Source organism: Magnolia sinica, chromosome 12 (assembly GCF_029962835.1).
Source record: "Magnolia sinica isolate HGM2019 chromosome 12, MsV1, whole genome shotgun sequence".
Taxonomy (NCBI): Eukaryota; Viridiplantae; Streptophyta; class Magnoliopsida; order Magnoliales; family Magnoliaceae; genus Magnolia; species Magnolia sinica.
The window spans coordinates 2,826,472-2,853,027 of NC_080584.1; the positions used below are offsets into that span (position 1 = coordinate 2,826,472).

At 39.4% G+C, this 26,556-nt stretch overlaps 1 protein-coding gene across 5 annotated transcripts; it reads right to left on the bottom strand.

The window, feature by feature from the left end:
* Positions 1-712: 712 nt before the first annotated feature.
* On the bottom strand, positions 713-16,495 carry LOC131220787 (probable 3-hydroxyisobutyrate dehydrogenase, mitochondrial). 5 transcript variants are annotated; one of them, XM_058215632.1, is made up of 13 exons: positions 16,327-16,466; positions 14,710-14,740; positions 14,361-14,449; positions 14,022-14,136; positions 12,133-12,283; positions 11,294-11,375; positions 9,567-9,640; positions 9,313-9,347; positions 8,522-8,617; positions 6,370-6,512; positions 5,833-5,917; positions 2,249-2,328; positions 713-838 (listed from the first exon to the last, which is right to left on the bottom strand). In XM_058215632.1, the coding sequence occupies exons 3-13, from the start codon at positions 14,420-14,422 to the stop codon at positions 742-744; spliced, it is 1,020 nt and encodes a 339-aa protein (XP_058071615.1). In that variant the 5' UTR covers positions 14,423-14,449; positions 14,710-14,740; positions 16,327-16,466; the 3' UTR covers positions 713-741. The 5 variants fall into 5 exon arrangements, with proteins under 5 accessions (XP_058071615.1, XP_058071612.1, XP_058071614.1 ...); XM_058215629.1 differs by lacking the exon at positions 14,710-14,740 and having other exon boundaries at positions 16,327-16,495; XM_058215631.1 differs by lacking the exons at positions 9,313-9,347; positions 11,294-11,375; positions 14,710-14,740 and having other exon boundaries at positions 14,361-14,482; positions 16,327-16,495.
* Between the last annotated feature and the right edge of the window lie 10,061 nt (positions 16,496-26,556).

The window sequence follows — 26,556 nt, forward strand, 5'->3', positions numbered from 1 at the left end:
GACTTTATAATAATAATAATAATAAATAAAATAAAATAAAATAAAATCAGAGACAAGTGCAATCGGACGGACCAGATTGTACAACTGGCCAAAAAAAGGGGGACCCGCCTCACTGAAATAGCATCTACTGTTTACTTGATAAAATGAACTTTATATATATATATAGATTACAACACATACACCCTCGCACCTCGTGCTGAAACTCCTCAAAGTTTAACACTGAGGTAAGGACTCGAACCCACTCGATAAAAAAATGAACTTGAATCTAATTAATATTCAACCTTAAAAAATTTCAGATGCTGTGGCCTGTGGATTCTTGGCGAGATGAGTTTTTTGAGTTGTACCGAGTCAAGTTAGAGTCGAATCATATGGAGCCGAGTCAACTGAGTCTTGACCAAGTAATAATCAAATTGAATTTTTTTGGGAGTGCTGATGAAAATATGAACTGAGTCGAGTCCTGAATCGGACAATTCAACTAAATTATTTTCAAGTTTTTGAACATGGGTTTATTTGGTGACACTTCAAGCAAATGCAATGGGTCACAACATGCGGGACCCACGGTTGGACCAAACAGCCCGCAGAAACGGGTCTAGGTCTGGTCCAGGTTTTAGACACTGAAACAGTGAAACATCACAGTTGCAAATCATTTCCGGGCGGAAACATATTAACCGCGGCGGTTGAAGTAGTAAAATGTAAGTAGGAATTTGATTCCTTGTAGTTTTGGTTTCTGGGGAGGACTGCCTATGGTGGTGACCTCTCGTCCTTGCCGGAGTAGTAGTGGCGGAAAGCACATGAGAAGTCCTCGTATTCATGACCTTCTTCACATAGCTTTGCATATCTGCACCCGCACATCCAACACTAGAGCTTTAGGATTGATTCCATGCGCATGGACCGCCTTTTAGCAAAGACATGGTATTGCACAATTCGATGAGAGACTGTACAGTACCATTCGGGTTTTCAGTTTGAACCATGGTATTTTGACTCTGCCCAACACGTTTGGTCCTGAGTCAAGTCGAGACTCATCCGAGTCAAGATCCATTGTCAATCCTTGCAATGCTGAACCAGATAGGACTCAACCAAGTCCGGTTCAACACGGCGAGTTGCATCTAACTCGGATGAGTTGTCAATCCCTGATATGTACAAAGTGGGGTGCTGTTCGGTGATCCAACATGGGCCCACTGTTAATAGCTCGTGCACCAAAATCTCTCAATGGAAAAATCCTAAACCTTATCTAGGATTTTCTGACCTGGGGATGTTGGTGTGTGAGCCATCTAAGGTGGCCCATCATATTAACATTTTGGACCACTGAACCATGGGCCCCGTCTGTACAAACCAAAACACTGAAACTGTACATTTTCTGCCCAGGCACTGTATATTAACTCTTCGGTAAGTGCTACTAGCCTGCAAAACTGTTGATTCGTACACTTGGTGGTTGATCTGAGGCGTTTGGTTAGTGGACCACCTGTTGGATGAGCCATAGCCAAGCAATGTGCCAATTCAACTAATAGATAGCCATTTTTGGACCATCATGAAATGTTTAAAGCAATGATCTAGAAACAATTACTGTGATTTTTTACATTGCTGTCGGTGGATCAGTCTGAATTGATAAGATGCATTCAACCAATCTTCTGATTTGCGGTTTGATATCCCTTTTTTTTTCCTTGTTTTTTAAGGCAGTATGATATCATTTTACCAAATGAAGAATTATATGGTCCTGCCATCAGAAAACGTATGCACAGGATTTCATGTGTGTGGTCATGTTTCTTAGATCCAAACTATTGATCTGATGGGCATGCATTGAAAATCTTCCAAACTTGAAGATCCCCACCCTTTAATTATGATGGATGGTAAGGAGAAAATAGAGAAATTGTCCACATTCAACAAAAAATAGTGCAATGAACATGGTTCGGATCTTTCTACTGGGGAGACTTTCAAGGCATCCCCCACCTCCAGTGGGTCCCATCATATCAACGGTTTAGATCACAATGTTCCACATGTAATCCTGTGCAACAATAAAACCGTACATTTACTGATGAATAAAGGATTCCTATAAACTGGATCCAGCCTCTTGAGAAAGGCTAGTGGCAATCTCAGAGTGGGACTCACCTGGGGACTGAGACCAGTACAACTAGGTCTCACCCGGCACTGTTTTGGTCCCATATCCATGTGGTGAGCAGAAACTTGGACGATAGGAAGCTGCATCGGATGATTTTTCAAAACATATTGGCATGTGAAGAAGAAGACTTACATTTCTCTTGCTTGAGAAGAGAACGGGCACTTCAGACCAACTTCTTCAGCTGATACTGCAGCTAGTTCCAAGTCTTTAGCCTGAATCATACGAAAATAATGGTGAAAAGAAGCCACAATATCTGATAGTTGAAATTCTAGGAATATTGATATGATAGCATATCTACGGGCAAGTTTCGGATCAAGGTTTGAAGTATCTTCCGGAACCGTTACTTGTCACCCGATACAAACCAGTTTTGTTCATAAACCGCACCCTTGTATTGGCCCTATACAGACCCAAAATGGCCTGATATGGGATTGATAAGGCTGGTACAAACTGGTTTTGGCGGTGATTGATATGGCGAACTGAAACCAATTTTCAATCCTTGGCAGAATTGCAATTGACTCAAATCATAGAGGAAATGACCAATATGGGGGTGGCACCATTTTCGCTCATGATGAGAATCAAAACCTCTGTTTAAGGGCCATCCAAAACCCTAATTGTCATTCCTTGTGCTTCGAGTTGGAATTGTAATCTGGGGGCTCATTCCTCATAATGAATGGAGTGGGGCTCGACCCGCTTTACCCATTTGCTTTTACTGAATTGAATGATTGCAATTCAATTGGATTTGTTAGAGTTTAGAATCTGTATGTACAGTTATGCATACTATAGATAGCTATATGGTTGGATACATTTATATCAGTTAAAATCTCTCTACATATCTCCCACCTCTTCTATATATTCATTTCATCTCAATGAAATAAAACATAACAATTCTCTGCAATTAGTCTCTAAATCTGAACATGGGATCATAGCCCCAATTTGGGGCCTTTAATCCCCACCGCCCTGTGTACCCAGACCTTCTGCCTCTATTCGATAGCGGCCAGTCTAATTGGGCAACACCCAAATCTGCTCGATGCTGCACAGAACTCTGAATCACCAGATCTAAGTCCCCAACTGCCTCTTCTCCAGCAAACTGCCGTTCCCAGTTCTCCTAGCGCCACTGTCCTGCCATCCCCAAAACCCGTCTAGCACGACCCGAACACATCAGACTTTGCACCCAAAACTCATCTGTCCCATCCACATTAAACTAGATGCAAGTACTTCTGATTGCATCTTCCCTACAAAACACCCTACGTTTGTGCACCCCATACCACCATTGATTCACATCGGCACCACTGACTACTCTTGTTGCCGCAATCGAAGCCAATCCCTGCTTCGCCCTGCTCAGGCCACCATCATTAGATCCACAAATTTGGGCCATCCTCTTCTTCGTCTGATCTCCATCATCTACCACTACTGAACACACCATTCTTGCCATACCGCAGCCCTTTTGCCGCTCACTACTGAAATACTGTTGCAACCCATCATCCGCAAGCTGCAAAGCCCCGTCATCCCCAATAGACAATAGATTTGGAACCTTGCATCACCCAAGTAACGTTGGCTCCAATCACCATCAGATCTGGAACATGACTACATATAATCAGCGCCAGCTCCACTTCCTGTACCACCACCATCATCCCAACCATCTCCGTCCAATCAGCACCCACCGCCACCATCTTCATCTTCTCCGGCATCTTCCAAAATCTCATAAACCTGTTAAGTGCTAACAACCACCAACAACAACCCTATTCTCCATTGTTGCTTCCTCTCTTCTGATGTTCTTCTTTCCCCAAGTCATAAAAAATAATAAAAATAAAAGAAGGAAAGGGAAGAGAAAGGTTTGTCTTTTTTTTTTTTAGGTGCCCTGTGGCCCGTGGATGTAACAACTTCTATGACCCTTGACATTAAACCCTAGCCTTTCAAACCATAATCGGGCAATTTCCAATTCCAGTCCAAAGCTCCTAAAATCAGCCCCATTCATATTGTGAACCATCCCTCAGTCCCAAACATTATACATGATTTAAAATAATAATAAAATAATAATAAAAATCCAATTGTCCAATTTTAGCCTATCTCAACCGTTCACACAAGCCATTCGATTGCCAGCCCACCTTCACTTGATTTCCAACCATTAGACAAACAGAACAGCCTATTTGAATATCAGCCCGTTAACTCCCAAATATCCTTATATTTCCTGTGTACCATGTGTAAGAGGACATGAAAAGGGTGAGAAAAGTGCTAGGAGCATTGATCAAGGGGCTGGAGCTGTTTCCTGTATTTTTCATGAATATTCCTAGAGCTCCATTGAGCACCATCTCTACTGCTGCTGCCTCCATTTTACAGTGTTCCTGAAACCACTCGAGATTTCCTTTTCCTTTTGCATTTTCTTTATCGTCAGGCCACGGTTACCCGTTTGGGTGTAGTTCGCTCACATTTGTGCAATGTTGCACGTATGTCTTTGCATGTGAATGTTCATTTGCCGGCTCGATGGTTGTTATGTTTGGATGGCTTACCATTTGAAGAGAAGATGCACCAAATGACAAAAGCTCCATCTACCAACAAGCAGCACTTGAAGAGCTAGCATCCAAACATAGTGTGTGAGTGGTGGCCCATGCTAATCATCATCGTTTTCTTCATATGTGTTCCATGTTAGGCATGTGAACAGCTGTGCATGTACAGTTGTACATACTATAGATATCAATATGGTTGGATACATGTATCAGTTAAGATCTCCTATAAATCTCTACATATCTCCCACCTCTTTTATATATTCATGTAATTCTCAATGAAATAAAGCATAACAATTCTCTGCAATGTAGTCTCTAATTCTCAACAGGATTGAACATCCAAATGCAGCCAAAGAACGCTGAATGGGGCTGAAACTTAGGTTCAGGTGAACCCAAACCCGACAGACCCAACCCAAGTTTAGTTTTGGTAAAGGCCGGGTTGACGGGATCCTCGAGTCAAGTTATGGTTGTAAAATTCCAATTGACTTGAGATCGGGTTGGGTATGAGTTGAGCTTCGGTTTGGGTTGGGAATAATCACAAACATTTGGTTTGGATTGGGTGGGGTCAGTTGCATTAAGTATAGAGGGATCTGGGTTGGATTCGGGTTAGGCACCTCAGGTTGGAATCCAGGTGGGGTCAGGTTGTAGGTTGGGTCCTCTTGAAGTTGGGTCAGATCAGGCTTGGTTGACCCTCAACCCAACTTGACTCCGCCCAAGTTCAAATCCTAGTGCTGAATCAGCTAACTATCCTATAGAAATATTGCAAAAATGTACGTATGCACATGTTGTAGATTTTTGTTTACAAATGCATGCCATATTACCATGTATATTTTATCCTAAGAACACAATATCCTCTGCTCTACTTGCCTTTCTGTCGACTGGTACATTACAAGGTAAGCAATTAAGGGTGCATTTGGATGCTCAGTTGAAATGGATTACAATTCATCTCAATTAATTATATAGGAAATAATCAATGTGGGGCCTGCACCACTGCAATTCATAACAACAACTGAACCGCTGATTGCAACTGCTATTCATTTCAAGTTGCAATAGAAAGTTATTGCTCATGAATGCAGATTGGCTAAACCATCTTGGGTCATTTACTCTTGATGAAATTGAATTCTAGCAATTCAGTTTCCATGTAAAATTATACCAATTCAATTCAATAGAACATCCAAACACAACCTAAGAAACGAGCCAAGCCGAATCACATACCATCAGCTTAGATGAAAACCCGCCAACATAATTCCTTGAAGAAGGCACACCATCCATCACTCCTGGAACCGGATTGTAAGTGTCACTGCAATGTTTAGAAAATCAATTCAAACAGCATAATCAATGAGAATGGTGACTCTTGATGATGCTTCATGAGTTAAAAAGAAGAAAGAAAAGAAGAAAAAAAAATCTCTTTGGCAACTCCTACACATTTACGACAACACTAAGTAATTGACCAGGACTGAGTACCTTCATCATTTCTAAGATTAAAGGGGATGCTCATTCTTCTCAAAATGGCATGTCTACTCCAAACATCCCTCAAAAGGCAGGAGCTTAGTTTCCCTTGCAATTTGAGCATGGTTTTTATACTTGGTGACTCAGTCTCGAGTCAAGTTGTGATACGTCCAAGTCGGAGATGACTCGTGGTATCAAACCAGATCAGGTAATATCAAATGCAAGTGGACTTAGACGAATCGTATCCGACTTGCCCGAGTCCATACTAGTTTTGATCTGCTTTAGAAGAGAAGGATGTGATACCTACTCCAACAGCAGGCACTTGAAGAGTTGAATATATTTGTCAGTGTGCTCGCTGTAATTCCCAGAGATTGACCTAGAGCAAAAGCTTCTGAAACCCCGAGCATGCTTACAGCCATTGCTATATTATTGCAAATTTTTGCTGCCTAAATAACATAACAATGCCAAAGGCATACGATGGTTAGTATATATTATTGCATTTCACATCTGCTACATTACCACAAAAAAGGAGAAAAACACTTGAGACTAAGGATGAGCGGTGATTCTTACACTTGGTCTATGGGAAACATTTGGACTATGACGTTGTATAAGAGAGACGACAGCACCAGAAAAGTTAGATTGTGCAGTCATTTGCATGAGTCTGGTGACAGGGCGAAGATGAGAGATATCATATGAATAGAATTTCTTAAATTTTTAATGGATAACTACTCCAGACATGGGGGGAATACTCAGGGCAAGAACAACATGGGTTTTGAGACGGGCTGTGATTTTGTGATCGTATTTGTAAGAGAAGGAAGAGAAGCATAATCAATTTGAACAAGGCAACATTCTGATGTCAATTCAAAACATGCCAAGTTGGATTCAAAGAAAGGAAAGGAAACTTCATTTCCCATGAAACTAAACTTTTTCACCGTTTGTGAAGCCTTTCTTTGCTGGAAACACCACCACTTAAGTTCCACTGTGAAAAGAATCCCACATGCCATCGTCCATCTTCAATCGCTCCATATGTGCCACATGTGCCATCTTCTAACACCAGGCGCACCACATGTGCCATGTGTTAATTTGGCATATGCCAGTAACTACCAAGAAAATTTTCTCAAGGAAATTTTATTATTATTTTTTTTTAAAGAAGATTTTTTTGCCACACGACATATTTGGAAACAAGCCCCAAAGTTTCCAAGAAAATCCCTTTGAAAAACAAACAAGGGGAAACATTGTTTCCTTTCCCACAATTTCCTAAAAAGATCAGGATTCCCAAGAAACACGATTTCCTTTACCGTGCTTCCCATGAATCCAAACAGTGTTATGTCACGCCTTTTTTTTTCCATGACAACAAAATATAAAGGGAACTGACCTGAGGACTTTCTAGTTTCTCCATAGTGCAAAAAAAAAGAAGCAAAGACTTCCTTTCAAATATAGGCTCAATCAGATATGCAAGTTCCATTGAGATAGTTTGATCATTTGGGAGAATGACCAGGAGATTTCAGCATTTGTAACACGCTTTTGAAACCAAGTTATAGGCTAGAGTGCTTATGGTCAGATATGGAAAGCTAACAAGACTTGTCTAGAGAGCCTTGTCCAGACAGGGCACATGTTCATGGTTTGTCGAGAACCATTATTTGGACAAGGGCACTAATTCCAATAAACTAAAGACAAGGATGTTATAAAAAAACTAGCTGCTAGTGTGGATTGTGTGATCCAGATACAAAGTTGGTTTTTGTCCATTTTCGATACAATATATGTAGTAGTAATCTTTGGTACGCATGCATGGCACATCTACCACATGAGCCACACGTGTGAATGTGCCACAAGTGAGATCGTTCATTTTCAACCACCCCTACATGTGCCACGTTCAACCTTCAAGCACCCCACATGTGCTACATGCACCAATACACGTGTACATACACCACATTTATCACATCTGCAATTGCGCATGCTCAAGAGATCGGCATGTGCTACCATGTATATTCCAGTGAATCACATGTGCCACATATGCTAGTATTAATCTACAAGTGCCCCACATGTCCAAACATGCCAAGCCTAATGTGCACATGCTTGTCCGGACAGAGTGTTTGACAAACACCAGGCAGTACAACAAAATAGTCCATCCATACACACCTGTTCAGACAACCTTCACTGAACAGATGTGTTCAAAATGTTCTATCTGAATAGAACTTTGATGGTAACCAAACAGGCACTTAGGCTCTCTGGTAGACTACTTCGAGAATTTTAAGAAGTTTGCCCGTGTGTGAGCTTTAGATGGAAAGCACCATAAAAACATCTGCAAATAGAATAATTACTTTAACAAGTAGAAAACATTGAAAGATTATGCTACATAAACTAGGTACAATATATAAGTATGGATGGAGTCATCATCATATCCACAAGCCCAAGAATCTGGAAACAAATCAAGGACTTTGGAAAGGATGCTTACAGCGCCATTGCCAGTTCCACCACAATAGATGGCGCGTTTTCCCATTGATAGAAATAAGGGTCTCGCAGCAAGATAAGCCTCCTCTAAGCCACCAACCTAAATAACATGTCTAGTATTTAGAAGTCCAGTGGTGCCAAAATACAACAAATGAAAGCACAGAAGCTACTGCTCAAATTTGAATTGAATACTTATTTATATGAAGCTTGGAAAAGCCCACATGCGCCTTTATACCAACCTGGCATGCATGTGGGACATCTGCGCCATGTATCAAGTGAATGGAACAGGGCCTTCAATCAGAACTGTCAGATATGCCCACGGACATGGATGTAAACCAATGAAAGCAATCGAATTACTCTTGGCCAGATCTCACAGTTCAACGTTTTGAAATCTCCAAGTTTTATTTCACTTGTGGTATATTCCTACATTTACCTGGTTCACAGAACCAGATTATATAGGCAACGATGGGTTCCTTGCAACAGTGAGGAGATTCACATTTGAACCTTTCTAGCATCAGATCCAGCCAAGGGATCGATGCTCTATCCCTTTTGAGCAATGAGATTCAATGTCAGCCCTCCATTCAGTCCGTTATAGATTGAGAGTCTTGCAAACAGAAATCACCATGAATAGCTTTTTAATGCCATAATCCTAACATCAAGTGGGGCCACCAATTAAATGACCCGACCAAACTACAGGCCTGACAGCTCAGCAGGTTGCCATTCATGCACAAAAAATGATGCCACTGCCAAGGTTCAGCATTTTACATACATGTGTGAAGCATGTGATGAGTGTACCGGTTTGTTCAAGTCATCTACATGGTGGGTTCCACCTGACAAATGGAGAGGTACATGTCAGTTTAGCAAAACTCTATTTCTATGATCTTGCTTGTAATGTTGAAATGGAAGTACGAAGCACTTAGTACCCATATCTAATAGAACACTGGCAGAGATCTCCAACAACTAAAAAGATTCATGATTCTTCTATCCAAAGGAGAGCAGCTACACTATAAAAACTACTTCCAGTCAGCTTGAAGAAGGCAAGACCATACCATGAATGTAAGAGTCCCAGCCTCTGCACCAAGAACACCTCCAGACACAGGAGCATCCAACATAACCGGGATGCCTGCATAACCCATATAGAATATCATTAGTAAATGATTGGAGCTGGACATTTTGAGAACTACACACGACTTGAGATTAGGCAAAATTGAAAGAACAACCAGATACTGTGATTCACCACCACCACCACCATCATTGTCATCATCTAAGCCTTATCCCAATTAATTGGGGTCGGCCACATAAATCCTGTTCCGCCATTCCACTCTATCAAGGGTCATAGCTTCAGTTAGACCATATGTCATCAAGTCTTTTCTTATTACCCCCATCTATGTCCTTTCGGGCCTCCCCTTGTCCTTTTAAATCCTTCAACCTGTACCAACTCACTCAGAACCGGAGTGGTTCTTGGTTCTCTGTTGCACGACCAAACCATCTAACTCTACTTTTCCCCATCTTATTACCTATTGGTGCTACTCATAAGTTCACTTGAACATATTCATTTCTAATTCTATTATTCCCTATCTTGCCAATCATCCATCTCAACATCCTTATTTCAGCTACACTCTTTTCCCATGAACACGTTGTTTCTTAACTCATTGATTGTAATCAACATATGTAATAGACTATTGGATAGCGCTTGATTGTAATCAACATATGTAATAGCCTATCAAATTGCACCTGTCGGAGTTTCGCACTATCATTGCTGATCCCTAGCCCAGAAAAAGGAGGGTAGCATCAAGTTGGTGGCCAGCGTCAAACTTACGCCACAACATTCATCAAGATATTATGATTGTATGGAAAAAATAATCAACTAAATTGAACCATATGCTCACTTCAGCTATCTTATTTCTGAGATTGATTTTTTCTTCTTCTTTTTATTTTTTAATTTATGAGAATGATGAATGGCATCAGCCATTTATATGCCCACTTCAGCTATCTTATTCCTGAGGTTCTTTTTTTCTTTTTTTTTTCTCTCCTTCTTTCTGAGATTGAAAAAATGGTATCAACTCCAGAATAATGAAGCAACAATAACCATTGACAGGAGAACATTCGTAATTCTCACCACATCGTATAAAGAAACGAACTAAAGAAGACTATCACATACTAGTTTCCTACTTCTATCCTTCCATGCTCAACATAAGCTCAGTTTCATTACCATGGCCAGATGAGTAACTAGTGTCTAGGGGAGGCAATGGGCTGGGTTTGGGTCGGGCCTAGCCCAACACTTAGGAACCAAGGGCCCGAGCCTGAGTCAGAAAAAAATAGTTGGGCCAGCCTGACCCAAAATTTGATAAAAGTTCCTAATTCCCGCTTCTATGTTCCTAATCTATCCATTGATCAAGTGGGTCACACATGCACAAAGAAATAGACATTTTAGAGGGGAATGAAACCAACGACATTCAAGATGGATGGATTTCTTGAGGATTGGAATGGCATTTTTTGTTGGATATAACACATGAACATATAAAATCAGGTCGAGCTAAAAGGACTTGAGCCCGAGCCCGAGATCGGGCCATGCATGATGCATGTGAGGTCCAAGCCCAGCCCACGGGCCAAGCTAGTAGGTCCAAGGCAGGCCCAAAGCTGGGTCACGCAGGCTACCCGGCCCATTGCTGCCCTTACTTTTATCACATACCCACATGATGAAATATCATGAATTACTCACATAAAAAGCACAAATCCATTTGCATGATATGGTAATCATGTTCTCACCCGCTACCTTTTCCCTTTGTTTGCCTGTGACTTGCATGATAGTCCAGGATGTAGTTTAGGAGACCAATCAAGCATTTGTAGATACGAAACTACAAGAAAACAGTTTTCATCCTTCTTAGTTCAATAATAACTCAATATGACATTGATTCATATGAAGCTTTTACTAGTCTCCAACCTCACAAATCAACCGCCTGTACAACAGGGCAGTGGTTATCAACATTGCATCAAACATTTAATGGCCATAGCTTGAAGTTTTTGCTTATGGCAACTGGTATAATGATGATTGCACAAAGAGGTCTTCACAGTTTCCATGTTTCCGACCCTTCAAAGTAACAGCTATCATTTCTTGGAATCACATCCTGCTGTTTTCCAACCATTCAAAGCAACAGCTACCAACTCATTGAGGCTGTGTTTGGAAATGCATCATAAACCAAACTTGAAATGTAGATCCAAAGACCTGGTGGATACCCGAACCTAATTGGATCTGGGTCCAGGTCTTCAAGAACTAGACCCAGATCCCGCAAGACCCAAACCTTGTTAGCCCCAGTACGGTTTCTATAGGACCCAACCCAAACCCAACCAGCTGATGGCCCTGAGCACAAAACGATCTCAATGAAAACGGAACAAAAAGCCATTGAAAGCAGATTGTTTTTTAAATTCCCAAAAAAACTTTAAAATAAAAGAGGAGAGCTCTAGAGCACCACGGAATTTGTAGAATAAACCAAGATTGAATCTTATTGGTATAACCAGTATGATGATATGCCCGATTGACATTTTTACTGGGGAAAAAAAAAACAGTAGAACAAAAAGAATGTTAAATAAGAACTTTGCTTTGCTAAACAAAACCTTTCTTTTCTTTCAGGACACATTTAGAGATACTCTCGGAAAGCCTTCTTGAAGTATGGGGATCGACTGTAGATGAATCTATCAATAACCATGGCCTCAGAAGATTCTCACCATGAAGCAATCCATTTGCTCCAGTATACACATCCAACACCTGCAGGAATAGTTTCAATATACATGCAGGTACTTTCTACGGACAAATAGAAAGAGCATCATGTTATAAAACTATTTTATTGGATAAGATAAAAGGAATTTCATAGATAAAATGCAGAGTCGCAGACGCTGGGTTCATATGTTTAAACAGTAATAGTACTAGGGGTTTGGCACGTGCTACACATGTGAGGGGAGAGTAGGGGAGAGAGAAAGGAGAGAGGCATGGGGGGAAAGATTGTGGCTACATACTACGCAAGGAGAGATAAAGTAATGTTGTCAATAGTTAGCGACCCGTTCCCACTTCTTCCAATGTTGTGGCCCACCCGAGTTTTTAGATCTACCTTGTTTTTCAGGCTAACGTCCGAACATAGGTGATGTAATAGATATGTAGTGTGAATTTCATACAATCATCATGGTGGGCTCCGCACAGGCTTTGTTACACGGCTCCCTAGTGGTTTCATTATGTCAGACTACACAAAACAAAGAGGAGAGCAACTATAATAATTTACTTAAGCCATCTAAAGGCTTATTGTAGGTGAAATCTGAACCATCTATCAAATAGCAGCCACATTTTCTAGTTCCCTAAATTTCCCCAACTTCATTCAAAATGTTTTCCAATGCCTTTTCAATGTTCAAAGTTCTCTACTCTAGGAAAACTATTTGCGATGGCAAAAATGTCCACAAGTTAGTTGCATAAGCATCATACTAGAAATAGCTCAGCTCTGGGGGTTATTTGTAAAGTTCATCAGTTTATAAGGAAGTGGATATCTTAATTGGCTTAGTTGTGTTTTCCTTTTCTTCTTTTCTTTTGGGTTTTTTTATTCTTTTGTTTTTTTCTTTCCTCTTCTTGTTAATCTTTTCTTTTTTGCCATTTCAGCCTAATAAATTCAGTATCTTTCAACAAAAAAAGAAAAAAAGAAAAAAAGAGCATCATATACAGATTATGTGGTGCAACCCGCTCAACCTTATTCAACACTAAGTGGAATCAACTAATAAAAAACCTATTCGAAGTCATTATGCAAACATAAGCATCATATATTACGAGGATCACTATTTTTTTAAAATAATTAGCTACCATTTGTATAGAAGTCCATTCCAAGGAAAGAATAATCAAAGAGGTATTTGATTCAATAATGATGAGTAATGACCACCTAAAACCCAATGCATGTGACTTTCTCATGCAATGGGTTGTTGCATGCCAATGTATGGCATATATGGGATGTTTGATCCATGCATGAATTAGGCCCCACCATGAAGATCGCCTGATGCAAAAACCAGCCCGTCCACTCATCAAGTGGGCCACACATACACACTGAATCAACCGTTGACAGGTTTCAACCATTCATTGTTTTCATATAGTGTATGGTAGAGTGCTAAAAGAGTGTACACTGTACAGTCTGACTTTTGTACCAAATGTGCACAGCTCAAATGTCCCACAACATGACACATTGGCAGGAAACAACCCACACATGCAATGGATTATAAGGGATCATTCCTCCAGCAATGAAAAGGTTTTAAACTTGGAAGAAGAAATATCCTTAAGGGCGAGAAGGTCCAAATGGAGTAATATGTTTTAGGGTTAAAAAACAGGAAGAAACAAAGCTAAGCGCAACAATTAGCGGTAGGAACAATTACAATACGGACCGACTGAAGGCCACATTGATAACCACAGAAAAGAAAACTTCCAAATGAATCAAAGAATGGAGAGAGAGAACCAAATAAAACCATAGAACACTCACATGGGAGGATGAAGGCAGCATGGTAATTATCACGTCACTTGATTCTGCAACTTCAAGAGGCGTTTCTTTTGTGGGAACTCCCTTGTCTGAGAACTTCTTCGTGGCATTACGGTTTCTAAGAACCATGCAAAATATCAAATTCTGGTTCATTTGATCAATAGTTATATACTAATGCAGAAATGGAAACTAAGATGTGATTCTTTCTCTTGTACAGAAGGATACGGTTAATTTATTTATATATTGGCCCGAAAATGCATATGATTGGGTCTTTCCAAACCCCCAAAAGAATCACCTAAACACTATTACTGAGAACAAGATCATAAGCAACAAGCAGCTCACATGTCATGGACGACAACTTTGAATCCTGCATTAACCAGATTATTCGCCATGTGGAAGCCCATGTTACCAAGGCCTATGAATCCAACCCTCTGCAATGCATCCACAAAATAATAATAATATCCCTAATTATTTCATTAAAAACAAATAAATTTATAAGAAATTTGAATATATATCTCTCTATATATATATATATATATATATATATATATATATATATATATATATATATATATATATATATATATATATATATATATATATCTTATCAAAGAAGTTTGCTTGCAAGGCTCGTGACCCTAGAGGTGGTTGCTCTTCTATCTCTAGCAACTTCAGCATGCACATGGCATACATGAGGTGATCTACACCATTGATCCAGTCAACTTCCACATGCAAGGACAATGGCCCAAAATAGCAGAATAAATGAACAAATAAAATTTTGAGGGAAAAACTGAACAAGGGTCAAAATTCAACAAGCAAATACACAATAGTTGGAAAACTAGAATTGTCCAAGAAAATATTATAAAAATCCTCCAAAAGTGCTTTCTAGAGAGGTTAACAACCATGTAAATGGTTTGGATCACTTAACCATGAGACCCACATGCTAAACATACCATTTTTTTAATAGATATGCTGAACATACCATACATGTATAATACATCAATTTGATAAACGTACCCAACTGTCTACTTTCGGCAATACGCTAGTAACCATCCAGAGTGAAGCCAATCATATCAACAGTTAGGATCTCTTAACCATAGGATCCGCATGTCCAAATTAAAACATAAGAGAAAAACTTTCATACTCTGGTAGAGTGTGGCAGATGATACATGGGCACTGAGAAACTGCATACATGGAATATGAGCGAGTGATATTAAAGTATCCAAATTATGGGTCCTAGTTTAGATGCATCATGAACCGACACTTACTTGATTATGTCACCGTGAGATTAGTGGGAATTTATCAGACAGTTAAAAACATTTTTAAAAAAATCCAATGTACTATTTCAACAAACAAGCGTCCAAGAATCAATGGTTACAAATGTTCAACTAATCTGATTTTGGGACTGAGCTTAGCGACAGTGGGTTCCGCAATTTAGTCAGTTTAATCTGAGATAATGCACTCCATGTATACAATTTCTGAGTGTGAAGCTTCACACTCGGCAAGAGTATCAAATAACTTCCCAAAACATAACATACTGTACATGTATAATACCTCAGCTTGATAAATACACCCCCCACTTTTCTAAGGAAATTATCAAGTGCAAATGTTTTCACCGCATTGTGGAGCAAAAGACTGTTGTGGGCCCCACCATGATGTGTTGATGACATCCACTCCGTCCATCTTGCATGCCCTCCCTTGTTTAACCGTTGACCCACATTCAGGCCGATCCATAACTCTAGTGGAACACACAAGCAGGATCCGTTGTGTAGAGGGAACGCCCATCCTGGAATTGTGTAGAGGGCCCGCCCTGTTGTGTCTATGCTATTGTATCCATCCACATCAAACATCTGCCCCAGATGACGGCACACATAAAAAATACACCATTCTGATACTTGGGTGGAGCCCAGCGCAAATCAATGATGGGCATCCCCCTCCCAACTATTCCTGCTCGTGTGGCCCACCTGAGTCATAGATTAGCCTGATTTTTGGGCCAAAGGCTAAACAAGGGAAGGCATGCAGAATGGTCGGAGTGGATGTCATCAAAAAATCACGGCGGGGCCCGTAGCAACCATTTGCACTACAATTACAGTGGAAAATCGCTTGCACTAGAAATTATCTCACTTCTCTACTAAAACAACAAAGACTCTTAAAACGTGATTAAGCAGCTGCTGATCCAAATTAAGCTTAATTAATCCAGTTTAAGTAGTAGATAAGAGCTAGGGTTTGTAATTTCGAATTCCTACCGATTTCAATCCCCAAAAAAATGGAAAAATGGGGAAAGGGGACAGAAGGAATGGAAATTCACCTCTAACTGCGATTGAATGGGGATCGAAGAGCACCGACGGTTCTGATTCATTGAAATTTGAGAAAATGAGAGATTGGATTTCAGTTCGGAGAGTGCTTTGAAAGCTCTCGCTCTGAAAATCGCCATCCGATTGGGTTTTTTTTTTTCTTTGCAGGAGAGCAGCAAATGCTCCTATCTTTCGTTTTTGTAGAGTTTTATTTGATACTCTGGCAGCTAATGATATTTGATACGCAGGCACTTATAAATTTACACGTGTCCGAATAGTAGAAACCTCTAACAAAAAGTGATAATCACAAAAATGGAATGTTAGAACTAATCCATTATCTATTTCGGTACACCTTTTTATGATTAGGTCCTTTTAATTTCAACCGTCCAATATGTGTTCAACAATCGGATAGTTATATCAATAAAGAAGGGTAATTTTTGGTTTGAGATAAATCTAAACTTCGAAACGTAATCTGGACGGTTTAATTTGAATAATATTTTTCTAAGTATAACATTTCTCAGTGACAGTGTATCATCCTTCATCATCTGCCAGAGTGCCGAAGTTTTCCTCTTCATTCTTATCTCGTTCTACTCGCGTGAAAATAAATTAGTGTCCTGATGCATCAGGAGTGGCTAGTGTCCTGACGCGTCTAGTTTGGACAAGTGGGGTCCTCTTTCCGTGATCCGAACCGTTAAAATGGTGGGATCCAAAACGGATTGTGTGACATGTAAAATATTCAATATTTAAAGTATTATTAATTCAAGAAATATATCATTTATTTACGTCTTATTAACCGTCTATTTTTTGGACGCTTATCAAATAAGTAAATAATCTAGAAGATTTTTCGGATTCTCCAACCAACGATAGGGATTAACGGTTCTGATCACTCAAATATGAGCCCACTTGCACTAATTTCTCCCACCCAAAAAGGCGAGAAATTTGGGACTGTGTACCCCACCTTTTACCCAGCAGGTTTTATGAAGCAATACAAACTTCGTCTGGGAACTTAGACCTGCTCGTACGGACAGCGAATTTGAGGACGAAAATACCCCCTCCTTTCACGGAAACGGATTGGGTACTCCCCCTGCTACCAGCCGATGTCTGACGGTCGGTGGTCTGTGGGCCCCACCATGATGTATGATCCTCATCCAGGCCGTCCATATATTTTTCCATATCATTTTATGGTATGAGACCAAAAATGAGGTATATTCAAATCTCAAGTGTACCACATTACAGGAAACAATGTTGAATGAGCGTTGACCATTAAAAACTTTTTGGGGGCCATAAAACTTTTTGGGGGCCCACTGTGATGTTTGAGAGAAACTCTCCCCATCTAAGTTCATTCATAGGGTCACAAAGACCTGGATGAAGAGGAAAAACAAATTTCATAATGATCCAAAACTTCTATAACCCCTAAAAGGGTTTCAATGGTAGACGTTCAATTCCCCGTTGCCTTTTACAGTGTGGTCTACTTGATAGTTAGATCTATCTTTATTTTTGTCTCAAGCATTAGTATGAGCTCGCCAAATAGATGGACGGTTTGGATATAACATGGACCTCATGATAGGACCTACAAAAGAAATATGATTTTGGAAAACTGGCTTCCCTATTGGTACGAATTATAATCGTAGCCCTGCTTTTTCGATATGTTCTTCAATATATATCGAAGGTATTTCAATATGTGTTTCGATATTATCGAAAAAGGTTCAGAATTGTACAGCAAGTTTGCCTCAAAAATCTTATAATTTTCGATACGTATCGAAGAGTATTCGATATGTATCGAAGGTGATTTTACCTATGGCGACGGATTATAACCGTAGCCATAACTAGTCTATGAAAAAAAAAAAAAAAAAAATTTAATTTTTATTTTTTTACATGGAGAACTTTATCCTACCTACAATTTTCTCTAATACATATTTATAAAAATATGTATATATAAGCATATAAATTTATTTATTTTTCATTTCTTTCTTTATTCATTTAACAGGAATATCTTCTAAACCAAAATTAGTTACTTGACGTACCCTATATGATTTTGGGGCAGGAGAAGCTACTTTAGCCAGCTAACCTGGTTATTTTTCAAGATTCCATTAGGTCGATGATCGAAAATTAGCAGGGCAAACTAGAAATTGAGCAAGGCAAACTAAAAATTGAGGGAGGCAAACATGAAATTGAGCAGGGCAAACTAGAAATTTAGCGGGGCAAACATGAAATTGAGCGGGACCGACGAGAAATTTAGCGGGGCAATCATGAAATTAACCGAGGCAAACTAGAAATTCAATGGGGTAAACATGAATTTCAGTGGGGTAAACATGAAATTGAGCGGGGCAAACATGAAATTGAGTGGGGCCAACGAGAAATTCAGCGGGGGCAAACATGAAATTGAGCGGGGCAAACACAAAATTCAGCAGGGTAAGCTAAAAATTCAGTGAGGCAAACATGAAATTGAGCGGGGCAAACATGAGGTCTGTGTTGAAGACCGAATACATTTTATATAGGGGAGTGACTATGGGAGAGAGTTTTGTGAGTCTTATCACGGGGTATGTGTTATATCCAGATCATACATCCATTTGGGGAGATTGTCTTAAGGCTTGAGATGAAAAATAAGACAGATCTAACTATCAAGTGGACCACACTGCAAAAACCAGTAGAGGATTGAACGTTTACCATTGAAACCCTTTTTGGGGTCACAGAAGTTTTGAATCAATATGAAATTTGTTTTTACTCTTTATTCAGGTGTTTGTGACCTTATGAAAAGATTGGATGTAAAATAAACATTATGGTGTGCCCTACAAATTATTTAACAGTGAAAATCATTATTGCCGCTACTATTTATGTTGTGGTCCAGATAATCTTTGGATATGATTCAGTTTTTGGATAATGCTCTAAAATAATCTACACATAATAAATACATCACTATGTGGTTATGTAACTTTGATCTCCTTTGAACCGTATCGAGGAGCGTCAGTGCTCTTCTTCCAACGACATGTACCTACAACAGCTGTACACCAGCCAATTAGCTTCCCTCCCCGGCACAACACGCGATCATTTGAGGCGCTGACATGTTAAAAAAGTCTAACGGTCAATTAAGTACTGCCCTGCCAATTCTGAGCTCCAAACAAACTAGTGCTCCTAGGCCTAACATGTTTATTTGCCATCTAATTGGTTCATAAGGTCTTTTAAACATTAATGAAGAGAAAACACAAATATATTTTGTTTCCCACCATTTGTCCCGCTGAATTTCATATTTGCCCCGCTCAATTTCTAATTGCCCCTGCTCAATTTTATGTTTGCCCCACTCAATTCATGTTTGCCCCACTCAATTTCTCGTTGGCCCCACTCAATTTCATGTTTGCCCCGCTGAATTTCTAGTTTGCCCCACTCAATTTCATGTTTGGCCCGCTCAATTTATAGTTTGCCACGCGAATTTCTAGTTTGCCTCGCTCAATTTCGTGTTTGCCCCGCTTAATTTCATGTTTGCCCCATTGAATATCATGTTTGCCTTGCTGAATTTCTAGTTTACCCCGCTCAAATTCACGTTTGCCCTGCTGAATTTCTCATTAGCCCCGCTCAATTTCATGTTTGCCCCACTCAATTTTATATTTGCCCCACTGAATTTATAGTTTGCCCCGCTCAATTTCATGTTTGTCTTGCTGAATTTATAGTTTGCCCCGCTTAATTTCTTGTTTGCCCCGCTCAATTTCATGTTTGCTTTGCTTAATTTCTAGTTTGCCCTGCTCAATCTCATGTTTGCCCCGCTTAATTTCATGTTTGCTCAATTTCTAGTTTGCCCCACTCAATTTTTAATTTGTCCCGCTCAATTTCCAATTTGACCGCGAAGTGATTGAAATAAACCACAAAGTGAATAAAAAATGGATTTTCGACTATCAACCCGATGGAATCTTGAAAACTAACTAAGTTTTTTGGCTAAATTAACTTCTTTTACCCCAAAATCATATATGGTACGTTAAGTAAATCATTATACTTTAGAAGATATGCTTGTTGAATAAATAGATATAGAAATGAATTAAAAGAGAGTAAATAAAATTTATATGTTTATACATACATATTCATATAAATATGTATTAGAGAAAATTGTAGGTAGAATAAAGTTCTCCATGTAAAAAAAATTTTAAAATTAAAAATTAAAAAAAATGTACTAACAAACTACAATTATGGCTATGGTTATAATCCGTAGCCATGGAGAAAACTGCAGGATTTTTGAGGCAAACTCGCTAGATGGTTTCGGACCTTTTTCGATATATCGAAGGACCTTTGATACATATCGAAAAAACAGAACTATAGCAACGGTTATAAACCGTAACTATAGAAAACACCATAGGTATAAGTTCCTTTTTTATTATTTTTTTAATTTTTTTTAATTTTTACCTTTTATTTTTGCAATTGTAATCCCCACTGCCTTTTGTGGGTCCCATCAGGAGGTCTGTGCTATATCCAAACCGTCCATCTATTTGGCGAGCTCATATTAAGCTTGAGATGTAAAATAAGATAGATCTAACTAGCAAGTGGACCACACTCTAAAACGTAGTGGGAATTGAACCTCTACCATTGAAACCCTTTTAGGGGTTGTAGAAATTTTGGATCATTATGAAATTTTTTTTTCCTCTTCATCTAGGCCTTTGTGACCTTTTGAATAGATTGGATGGAAAATAAATGTTATGGTGGGCCCTACAAAATTTTTAACGGTGAAAATCAGTTTTCCCACTGCTCTTTGTGGTGTGGTCCAGTTGATCTTTGGATATATATATATTTTTAAGATAATGCTCCAAAATTATCTCGAAATATGGATGAACGTTGTGGATATAATAAATACATAGCTGTGGGGCCATGTAACTTTGATCTCTTTTGAGCCGTTCGCACAACTCTCGGTTGGAGGAGCGTCAGCGCTCGTCTTCGAAAGGAATGGAGGGGTATTTTGGTCCTCAAATTCGATGTCCGTACGAGCAGGTCTAAGTTCCCAAACTAAGTTTGTATTGTTTCATAAAAACAGCTGGATAAAAGGTAGGGTCCACAGTCCCAGATTTCTCCTCAAAGGGCCCAAACTGTGCATGTTTGTCTGTTTTACGAGAAAAACTTTTATACTCTGGCAGAGTGTGCTGGTTGATAGTCAGGCAACACGTGACATGAAATTTACTTACATTAAACCCTGAAAATAGTGGGTCCGAATTCGACAGGACATGAACCAAAATTTACACTGTTTTGGTATTTAACTAGAAGATTGATGGACAACTAATGAAACATTCCCAACGGTTCAAATTTAATTAAAATTTTTCCATAAAATCAGACTTTTTGACTCTTCATTTGATTCTGTTCTGAAGTCACAAGCTATCAAGGGTAATTTACGCAATTTGGACGGTTTATCTCGTCTTAATGTATTCCACGTGGACATTTTTAGGAGTGACTGCATAGCAAGCCTCACAGACTTCCAGAGTATCAAAAACTCTCTTTTTATATGGGCACACTTCTATTCCCATTTTGTGTGCTGAAAAAGTACCATTTGTACCGATTATCAAAATAAGATGGGCGTATGACCTGGGCATCAACTCGAGTTGGACCCCGTTAGGGTTGACTCTACTCGATCTGGTTTTGAAATATGCTTTACCGGACTCGACCCGACTTGGTACCCAGTCCAGCATGCTTAACCCGATCCGAGTCTGGTATGCCCTAAATTAATCTGTAGTGAGTCCGAACTGGTCAAAAATACTGAGTTGAGTTGGCACTGAGTCGGACTGAGAAAAAAGGGATAGACTAGAGAGAGAGAGAAAGAGGATGTTGGTGATGGTGGTGGATGACTGCTAGACCTGGAAGAACGGAGGGAGAGAATTTGGGTTTGAATCGAGGTTAGGTGCGGTGGGTAGGGTTATATGCGTGCGCGTGTGTATCCAAATCTGAGTTGAGTTGGATTTTGAACCGAGTATGGTAGGATTGAGTTTCGAGTCAAGTTATTGGGTAACTTGGATTCAACTCTGTTTGAGTTTGGATTGGGCGAAGCCTACTCGGTTAAGATCGACTCACCCATTCAATTCAAATCAAGTCGGATCTGAGTGAGTTAGACGAGTTGAGTTGTCACGTGCTCAACTCAACTCTAAGTGTATTTACCAGCTTCCCAATTCTTGAGTTATTTGATAGGATGATGGAGTATTACAAACATGCATGGATGGAGCGCAACTTGGTTGCAACCGCATAACCATAGATGTGGGTGCTACCCTGATAGTAGGACCCACCTTGATATATTCAATATTTATACACGCTGTCCATATGTTTTTACAGCTTATTTTATGTTGTGGTCCAAAAAATGATGAAGATACAAATTTCTGATAATGGACTACGCACACCAAATAGTGGTCATTAAACGGCCATTGTTGAAAACTTTTTAGGGTCCACCATAAATGTTATTTGACCATCCAACCGGTTTGTAAGGTCACACGGACCCGTATGAAAAGAAAAAATAAATATCAACTTGATACAAAACTTTTGTGGCTCATGAAATTTTTTTGTTGGTCTATAATCACTATTTCATGTAATATGGTCCACTTGAATTTTTTTCTCGGTCATTTTTGGGATCATGCATTAAAATATATAAGCTTTCAAAACAGATGGACAGCAATATATATTTCATATATCGAGGTGGGCCCACGGTCAGGGTCCCGCCCACATTGCTGGTTCCGGGTTCGCAGCCAAGTCCTGCTCGCATGGACATGAATTGCCTGGTGATGCCAACGCCACGGATATCCCTGATGACCAGACTATGTGGGGCCCACCATGATATATGTATTTCATTCATGCCATCCATCAATTTTTTTCAGATCATTTTAGTGCATGATCCCAAAAGTAAGGCTAATCTAAATCACATGTGAACCAGATCAAAAGAAAATTGGTGATATTTGTCTTTTTCTTTCCCTTCATCTAAGTCCGCGTTGAATGGAAATTTAACATTAATAGGACCGGCAAAGTTTTTAATGGTGGGTGTTCAATCATCACCGTTTTCCTGTGGTGTGGTCCACCTAAAATTTGGATCTGCCTCATTTTTTTGGACCATGCCCTTAAATAACGATCCAAAATGGATGGAGTATGGATAAAACACATACATCATGATGGGAACCACAGAGAAACATCCAGCAGCAAGCATCCAGCGATAGACAAGGTTGGTCTGTAAATGGGCTCATGGGCTCTCGTACATGCGTGTAGTTTACGAAGCCGTTGGATCCAACCCGAACCCGATTTTAACGGCGTCCAAGTGGATGGACCCGACCCAAGTCCGCTATACCCGAACCTTTCAGCCAGGTCAAAAGGGATGACCTGGACCTGACACGGTTTGTTAAGTTAAGACCCGTTAAAATCAGGTGATGTCCATATCGTACCCGCAGCTCCACGTAGTCATTGGCAGAACCAACGGCCACAACTTGTAAGAACCGGACATGGCGTAGGACACAGCACGTATATGTGTTTTATCCGCACCGTCCATCCATTTTGCCGGCTTATTTTAAGGCATGAACCCAAAAATGAGGCAGATCAAAATATTAGGTGGACCACACCAATAAAACAGTGGTGATTGAATGTCCACCGTTAAAAACTTCCTAGGCCCACTGTAATGTTCATTTTCCATCCAACCTTTCAATTAGGTCAGACAGACCTGGATGAAATGAAAACACAAATATCAGCTTCATCCAAAACTTTTGTAACCCTACAGAAGTTTTTAATTGTAGGCATTTAATCACCCATATTTCCCATGGTGTGGTCCACCTGAGATTTAGATCTGCCTAATTTTTTGAATCAAACCTTAAAATAAGCTGGAAAATGAATGGATGGCATGGATAAAACATATACATCATGGTGGGGTCCACAGTCATAACAACGGAGTACAAGTAAACAAACACAGCAGCAGTGTTTATTTATTATGACAGTGGAAGAAAGTGAGTTGATGACACTAGAGCCATTATATGTTAGTTTTGCACCATTTAAAAAGTTTTATTGACCATCAAATTACAACTAAACATGTGATGCATACTTTAGATAAAAAACGACTGACAACTATACTTGAAAGATAATATTAATTGTTTGATTTATTATTATTATTATTATTTTTACAATTAAATTAAGACCATTCACATAGTTTGGATTTCTTGACCAGTGTGATTTTAGATGCCTTGATCATCCACCCCTCAAATGGTTTGTATGGTTGTTTTGCCTCATCTCAAATGTAGAGCATTAGTTACAAAGATTTTCTAAATGATGCTACACTATCAAAAAAGTAATAAAGTAATGCTTGAGTCTTTAACCTTTGGTTTTCATGAATAGGAACGGGGAGTTCATGAAAACGGAAGGTTAAGGCTGTCTCCCCGTTCCTATTCATGAAAACGAAAGGTTAAGACTCATGCAGCATCTCATCTCGTCTCCTCCTCCTACCTCCTGTTCATGGGAAAATGAAAGATTAAGACGCATGCATCATTGCATCTTCGCCCAATTCCTATTCATGAGAAAAGAAGAGGTTACAACTCATCAATGCATCATCACACCTCCCAATTCATATTCATGTGAAAACGAAAAGGGTTAAGACTCATGTATGTTTCCTCCCAATGCCTGTTCATTGGAAAACGAAAGGTTTAAAACTCATGCATCATCACATCTCCTCCCACTTCCTGTTCATGGAAAGACAAAAGATCATGACTCATGCATCATCACATCTCCTTTTTGAGAAAACAAAAGGTTGAAAGTCATGCATCGCCACATTTCCTCCAAATTCTTGTTTATGGAAAGACAAAAGATTATGACTCATGCATCATCACATTTCCTCCTAATTCTTGTTTTTAGGAAAACAGAAGGTTAAAACTCGTGCATCGTTACATTTCCTCCAAATTCTTGTTCATGCGAAAACAAAAAGTTAAAGACTCAGCATCAGCATCTCCTCCCAATTCCTATTCATGTGAAGACGAAAGTCAAGACTAATGCTTCATGACATCTCCCAATTTCTCTGCATATGACAATAAGAGATTAAGACTCATGCATCATCACATCTCCTCCTCCCAATTCTTATTCATGTGAAAATGAAGGGTTAAGACTCATGCCTTAAGTACCATTTTCAAAATGATTGCGATGAGCTAAGGGAATTAGGTGGTTAGTGGTAGTTTGACCTACTTTAATGTATGTGTTGTGTGTCCATATTGTCCATCAATTCTTTTAAGATCATTTTAGGCGTGATCACAAAAATAAAATAGGTTCAAATCTTAAGTGGATGACACGACGGGAAACATTGGTGATTAAACGCACACCTAAAAATATTGAGTGCTACGAAAGTTTTGGATCAAGCTAATTATATTTGCATTTTCCCTTTATCTAGGTCCGTACGACCTTATCAACGGGTTGGATAGCAAATAAAGGTTATAGTGGGCCCTATGAAGTTTTGAAATGGTGGGTGTTCAAACACCACTATTTTCATGGTGTGGTACATTTGAGATTTGGATTTGTTTCATTGTTTGGACTATGCCCTAAAACTAGCCGAATAACCGATGGATGGCATGGATATACAACATATACATCATGATAGTCCCACAGTCAGGAAACAACATGTTATCCCAGTGACACCTAATGAGCTCCCATCCCAACTATAGGAAATTCCAAGCAACACTTCTGTTACACAAATTCATGTGTGGGGTCCACCATGTTGTAGAGGATTGAAATCCTCTACCACAGCACTTTTCCACCTACTGGATGTTGTTGTCTCACCCAACGTTGTGCAACATGGAATCAGGCCCTCATGTTCATTTTAGGGGAAAAAAATGAAGTTGATACCATAGATAGCAATAGCGATTAAATGCTCATAATTAGTAGCTTCCTCGGACATGTCGTAATGTTTATGTACCATCAAACCTATTGATAAACTTATCAATCAATGGTCCCCAAAAAGTTTTTAACGGCGATCATTCAATCACACTAAGTGTGCTAGTTGATACTCAAGTAACACATGACATGAAATTTACTAAACCTAAACTGTGTAATTAGTGGGCCCAAATTTAGGTTTGAAATTAATGAACATTAAAAGCTTCGATTACATCTAAAATCCTTTAAAGAGTTGTATGTGTACATGTGTCAATAGACTATTAATTTTTTGGGCACAAGGCTCATTAATGATATCTCAAAATAATTAGATTATTAATTGCATCACTATAATTACTTTAATGCAATGATTTGTGCCATCCAAATATTATCCATGCAAATCAATGGTT